The sequence below is a fragment of the Pygoscelis adeliae genome, unplaced genomic scaffold, assembly GCF_000699105.1.
Source record: "Pygoscelis adeliae isolate BGI_AS28 unplaced genomic scaffold, ASM69910v1 Scaffold87, whole genome shotgun sequence".
Taxonomy (NCBI): Eukaryota; Metazoa; Chordata; class Aves; order Sphenisciformes; family Spheniscidae; genus Pygoscelis; species Pygoscelis adeliae.
The window spans coordinates 2,551,664-2,558,246 of record NW_008825098.1 but is presented as its reverse complement, the minus strand read 5'-3'; the positions used below and the strand labels follow the sequence as shown (position 1 = coordinate 2,558,246).

The 6,583-nt window shown below is 39.5% G+C and overlaps 1 protein-coding gene across 1 annotated transcript in view; it reads left to right on the top strand.

Moving 5' to 3' along the window:
• Positions 1-6,583, top strand: part of SLC39A8 (solute carrier family 39 (zinc transporter), member 8) — a 25,264-nt gene that overhangs the window by 725 nt on the left and 17,956 nt on the right. Inside the window, exon 2 of the mRNA XM_009327081.1 lies at positions 79-153. Coding sequence (XP_009325356.1) covers positions 79-153 — 75 coding nt within the window. The remainder of the gene's footprint in view (positions 1-78; positions 154-6,583) is intronic.

The following is a 6,583-nucleotide window of genomic DNA, read 5'->3' as shown; positions in this document are numbered from 1 at the left end:
ACGCGCCGCCCCCCCAATGAGGGGCCCCCGCCACCCAGGGGCGGGACCCTGCCGCTGACCCACCTGCACCACAACCAGGTACCGCGGGGGCCTCCGGAGCGGTGGCGGCGGGAGCCGGGTTTGTCCGGGTGCCGCTTCGGCTCCGCGACGGCGGTGAGGGCTGGGCTGGAAACGCACGTCCAGGAACAAGGGCGCCGAGCCGGCTGGGCAGCTCCGTATTTTTTTTAAATCTCGTCGCCGTCGTGTTTCCTCACATTGAAGCGGGGAGGGAGGGAGCGAAGGTCTCCTGAGGCGCTGGGTCCGGGTTTCGGGCAAAGGTACCGGTCCACGGCTGAGACCAGCTTGCGGAAGGGGGTGCATTGTCATCCATCAGCGAGCTGCTGCGTGCTGCGCTGCGGGGCTGCCCGTGGGATTGGCTCTACCTCTTCATTGCTCAGCTCTTAAACGAGCACTTTTCCTGGGTAAATAGCATCTGGACGACCACAAAAAGTGTGTGAGAATCAGCTAGTGTTTCCCTCCGAGAGTTGTATAAGCAAGTCTTCAGGACTTGTTAAAATACCATTGTCATGTGATAGCACAAACTTGATTATAGACACGTCTACTTGTGTAAAGAAACTTTCTCAGAAATTTTCACATCTTTCATCTGAACTTGACTGCAAAATGTACACCCATCAATTCATCTGCTAACAGCTGTTTAAATGGGTGTTTAATTTACTGACTACATATCATTGTAATACCACTGTTCATAGAACAGAATAGACTATTTCAGTTGGAAGGGACCTACAACAATCATCTAGTCCAACTGCCTGCCTGACCGGTTCAGGGGTGACCAAAAGTTAAAGCATGTTATTAAGGGCATTGTGCAAATGCCTCTTAAACACTGACAGGCTTGGGGCATCGACCACCTCTCTAGGAAGCCTGTTCCAGTGTCTGACCACCCTCTGTAAAGAAGTGCTTCCTAATGTCCAGTCTAAGCCTCTCCCGGCACGGCTTTGAACCATGAAAATATTTTACTCTGTTTAGTGTCTCCATACAAAACTCAGACCTCATTGCTACTTTTAAAGTCTATGTAACTTCATATCTCTGTAGTGTCCCAGACTAAGCTTGTTTCCTTGAAGGGGAATCTTGAGGCTGGTGGAGATTTCCTTATGCTCGGGAGTCGGAGACACGAAGTCAGTCGTGAAAATGAAAGGAAAGCAGGGACGACTGTTTGCTCTGGTTTGGTTCGACTCCCTAAGAAACAGAAGAGGCATGGTTCTAGACACCTTAAGAAATTTTTTTTACATTTGGAGTAGTAGCTCTTTTGCTTGTTCTGTGAAGGAGACAAACCTTGGATAAGCTCCCTTTGTTTTAGGCACAGCGCAGTTCTGATGTCTTTACCCTTACCAAAGGTTTAATTGGGAGTTAATGCCACTGAAATCAATGTAGCATTCAGTATAAGCATGGCAATATTTGCCAGAGTCACTGCTTTCAAATCTCACAAATTGAACACACTTCCAACGCAGTGTATTAAAAACATAAACATTCCCAGCCACACGCGCTAAATACAAGTTTGCAGTGTTGAATATGGCTATGAAAAGGAGCTTTCTTTAAAAGGGTGTAGAAATGAGTAGATTCTTCAGTCCTTCAGGTTTTCCCTCTGCAAAAGCACGTAGCCCTCGTACACAGGCTTTGGCACAGGCTACAGAGGAAAAAAAAAGTAATGTTCTTTCTTACTACTGTAAATGCATGTTCCTCATAAGTCATTTGAAGTTTAACTGGAACAAAATTTTTTTGCAGGCCTATTCCAGTTGTGTCCATTTTTAATAATATCTAAGGCATCATACTGAAATGCGTATACTCTTTCACTGAGATACTTGTATTCTTTTTTAAAATTGGCCTTACGGCTACTCCATCAGCTAGTACCATTTAAACAAGTGCATTTCACCTCTTGGCTTTTGATCCCTCATAGATGTTAGGTATATCAATGACTTTGGGCAGGCGGTGCATGCAAATGCATACTCATACCAAGTAAATCGTATGTGATCATTTTCAAACACTGTGATTCCTTGTGCTTACAAGTTGATAATTTAGAGTATCTACTGGTTATGACAGAAGACATAAAGTGGCCTAATCTAACTTTGTGTGTTGGAAGGCATCAGAGGCCTAAGCTCTACTGATTCTCGACGCAGGAAAGTAAATACCCCTGGAGAGCGATTCAGGTCTTTCTTAGGTAGGCTGAATCCATTCAGGCTGCACAAATATCTGAATGTAGGAGGAAACAAGGTTTATCTTTGACTTTCAGTTCTTAACTTCAGTGTCGAGAGCTAGTGGCATGACTCCCAGGCCTTTCTTCCAGTCAAGGTAACACACCCCTGCTCTATCAGAGTGTCCCTCGTCCAAGCCTGAAGTAATTTCAGTGGAGAGCTGATCTGTAAGGGACAGATGATACAGCACTTGTATATATACAAGGTCTAAATCCATCTTCTAAATCTATATTTCTAAAAACTGGTAGGAACGAACAGTCTCTTTTAGTTTTATCCCAGTATTAGTGTTTAGTTTAAATGTTTCATTCATAACAATTTTGGTAATCCTATTAATTTCACAAGAGAAGATCCACCAGAAGCTGATCCATTTTCTTAAAGATTGAAAGAGTTTGGATGTGTAAGCCAGAAGAAGATAGATGCTTGATTTCTGTTTTCCTTTGATACCAGGTTGACTTGGAAAGATAAGGGAGAAGAAAAAATGATTTAATTTGTTGATGATGGTGTTTCAATGTATATTCATGTAGGCATTTATAGTAACTTATGTCCTATGATGTCCATGAAGATGCTAATTTTTGTCCTGTAAAACACAAAAAAAGAAATTTTTTTTGAGTACTGTTTTGGAATTTTTGATTGAACCGTCTCCATTTCCCTATGCTTTTGGTCTCTTTTTTTTTTTTTCTTTCATCATGCACTTTTATAATTCTCTTTATTTTGTGTGTATATTTTCTTTTCTCTTCAATTTTCCTCTGTCACCTTTCCTTACTATATAAGCTAAGACTTCCTATCAGAGAAATTAGTAGTAACTGAGCAAACTCAAATACTGGTCACTGCTGTTTTTTCACATTTTACTATGGAATTCCAACACATTTTAGTCCTACTAATAGGGATAAAATTAGCAATTCCAGTATAATAAATGATGGTATGTTTACTCACTCTGTATTTTATATTATTAGCAAGATGTAAAAACATGAAACTATACTTGATCTTCTGTCATTGGGTTCATTGTAGTATGATAGCCATACATGTGTGTGCTGGAGGATTAAATTATATTCTCAGAAGTTTTGGTCAAAAAATACATGGAAGGTAAACGGGCATTGGAAAGAAAGCTTATTAACATCACCTTTACTTTGTGCTTTGACGTAATCAGTAGGTGCTAAAATCATGCTCCAATTTCCTTCTTTGACTTTTCTAAATCTATATTTATGCCAACCTATATGTTATGCCTGAATACTGTGTCTTAATGTAATGCCTTTTAATTTTTAAACAAAACATTTGGACAAAATGAAGTTAAAATCTTTATTAATATTAATGATAAAATATAATTAATTTTCACCTCAAGATGAGTCAAAACCCAGTAACTTTGGTGTTTCAGATAGACTAGAACCAGGCTAGTATCTGCTTTGATTTTTGTTTTTTTGGTAGTGTTTCGCTAGTTACCACTTGCGCTTTTTGAAAGAAGGGGGAATGGCCTGGTAGAGTGTGGCCTATGGTCTTGATCCAACACCGTGATCTGATGTTGCCTGGCCGGTGAGAAGATAAATAGGCTTATTTGTTCTACCCTCTAAGTGTCTTATTTCTACAATGTCTTGAGCAAATTTCGGCATTCGTGGACAGTTTTCAGCTCCCAGCATGAACAGCTGCCTTGAACATGTGGGGAGGTGTGTGAAATCCCTAAAGCACACGAGTGCATTCAAGCAGCTTCATCTGGTTTGACTTTTTCTCATGGAGCGCTGTTTATTGAAGGCATGGTCGTCTCCTAGCATCCAGTTCTTACCTGTGCTGAGTGACAAAAAGGTGTCACCAGATCAACATTAGATGCTTTAATTCGTTACAAGTACGTTGAGGAAGACATAGTCATATGTCTCTATTTTGCCTTATCCAGGCTCAGGCTAAGTAAAAAAAACGAGTGCTGGTCAGATGGGTATTCACTGGATTCTTTCTTTGCTGTTGCTACTGTGTGACCTAGTCCTCAGCCCTGGTGTGGGCTAGGCTAGTATTTAATCTGGAAACATCTAGAAACTGCAGTCCAAGTTGCTGTTGGGTATCTTAGTACTTCACATGTGGAATGCTACAGATAAAGGTAGAGCAAAGATAAGAACATGGCAGAAAAGGGACTGAAGCATTTACAAGATGGTTGGTACTGTAGCATTTTTTGTTAATTTTCCAGTTAGAGGTCCTCTCTGCATTATTTTTGTCTGAGCAATTATCCCATCCTTTCCTTCAAAGGGTGTGGTGAGCTGGCATCGGCTTTTCATTTATAAAGATACTGGTGTAAAGAGATTCTAGATAGTTGGGCACCACTTTATTTCAGTTATCATCTGAAAAAAAAATAAATCCCATATTGGTCAATCATTTTTGGGAGAGCCTTACCAGGAGAAAAGTAAACATCTGTTTGAATAACCCAGTTGATGGTTTAATTTTTATTAAGTCTTAATACTTTGTAATTGTGTAAATTCTACTGATTTAAGTCCTCCCTAATTTTGATGAAAGCATTTTTAAAATGATTTTTTAACAGTTCAGGGACATGATCAGTTATGTCATATCTTTTTTGCAATTGTTTATTAAACACTGGGTGACAGTCACATCACAGCCAGTCCCCTCACATAATCTGTATGACAAAGCTTACTGAATAGCGGGGGACAGACACGACGGTAGACTTGGTGAGCCAGGACGTCATTCTCAGTCCCCTGTTCCGTGAGGCTAAATTTCCTTTCTGCTGAGATCATCTGTCAGTCTTACAAAATAAATAGCTTTTGTTTTTACAGCAGTGTGGCTGTCTTAACGTATTTATCCTCCAAAGATAAATGCAGAGTTTTGCAGTGTGCAAACATGAGTTGGTCCAATCCAAGGCTTCTAATAGATTTAATCTTTTAATTAATCCTTTAATTGTGCCAGTGAACTCATGCAAGCTTGCTTTTTAGCTCTTAGATATACGTAGGAGTTTACTGAGAAGATGGGGTGACTTATAATAATGAATCATTTATAGGAATCATTATCCTCTGGGATTGTCCCTGATCAAAATAATAATAGTAATTAAATAAAATGCTGTTTCTCATCTTCACATAAAGGAGCTCTTGTCCGATGGTATTTCTCGCTTATTTGTTTGAATGTAGCCAAAGTTACAAGTCTCAAGTTTACTAATTCATGCTGTGTCTGATTTATTTTCTCTCCATAATCTGTTTTTCAACCTACAACATGGTTTGGATTTTTATGAACTAATAGTAATACTAATACATTAGTATTTTAAAATACTAGCAATCCATTCTGTATTTCTAGGAATGAGATAGTTAAAGATGATTTCTCTTAGAGATAGTTATGTTATGAATTGTTAGCTCCTACTGGCTTGTTTTTCTAAGGGCTTTTCACTGTAGACTTCCAGAAATGGCTCTGTGAGCCACTAATACAAGAAGCACCATATAGGAACTATTCCTGCAGACCACAACTATCCTCTCTTTTTTTCACACTGGACATATTAGCCATGTATTTTGCTTTATTCCATAATGCAGCGCTAACGGTAAAATGATTAGGCACGTAACCAGTTTAGAAAGCTCCAGAGGTTCATGTACGGGGCTGTTAAATGACTGTATCTTCAGTGATGATTCCTCTGTGCACTGCTTCCATTGAGATTACATGGAGCAACATGCTTGAAAACAAAAAAACATTTTCTGATATCAAGCTATATTTATTTTATCTGTAATACTTTGACATTAGCATTGGCATTGAAGGATGAAAGTATATGCACATTGCTTGTATATATTTGAGTCTTCAAGGTCTCATGGCCTTAAAAAAATCTGTACTTATGTTTAGGTTCAAGCATGTACTTGAGTGCTCTGCTAGGCTGGGTCGTTAAAGAGGAAGGACAGAAACATCCTGGATATAATTTAGCTGAAGTCACTTGAATTGGCCTGCATGTTCTCTTCCTCCAAGCTACATCAGAAATAGTCACATTCCAATGATGGGTGCATGCCTTTCACCTTTTGGTCAGTATTAGAAAATTTTTTACTAATGGAAGCGGAAGCAGCTCTGTTGAAGTAAATGACTGCAGTTGCTTTGGCTTATCTCTAGAAGGAATTTGCTTTATAAATAATGATCTTGAATTATTGGAAAAGTGCTGTGGAATCTGAAGGCTAGCAAAACTGAAAAGAGCCGGGAGTGACCATTTGTTTTCATTTTGCTAAGGCTTCCAGTGCTCTACTTTTGCAACCACAATGAGATTTGCTACAGGGAGAGTTATGCTCTAACTTGATGTCTCATATAGAAGGAAAGCGTTTAACTTTTTTTTGTCTTCAGACTTGACCTTAGTATGTGTTTGTTGTACAGCAATAAGCCAAATCACT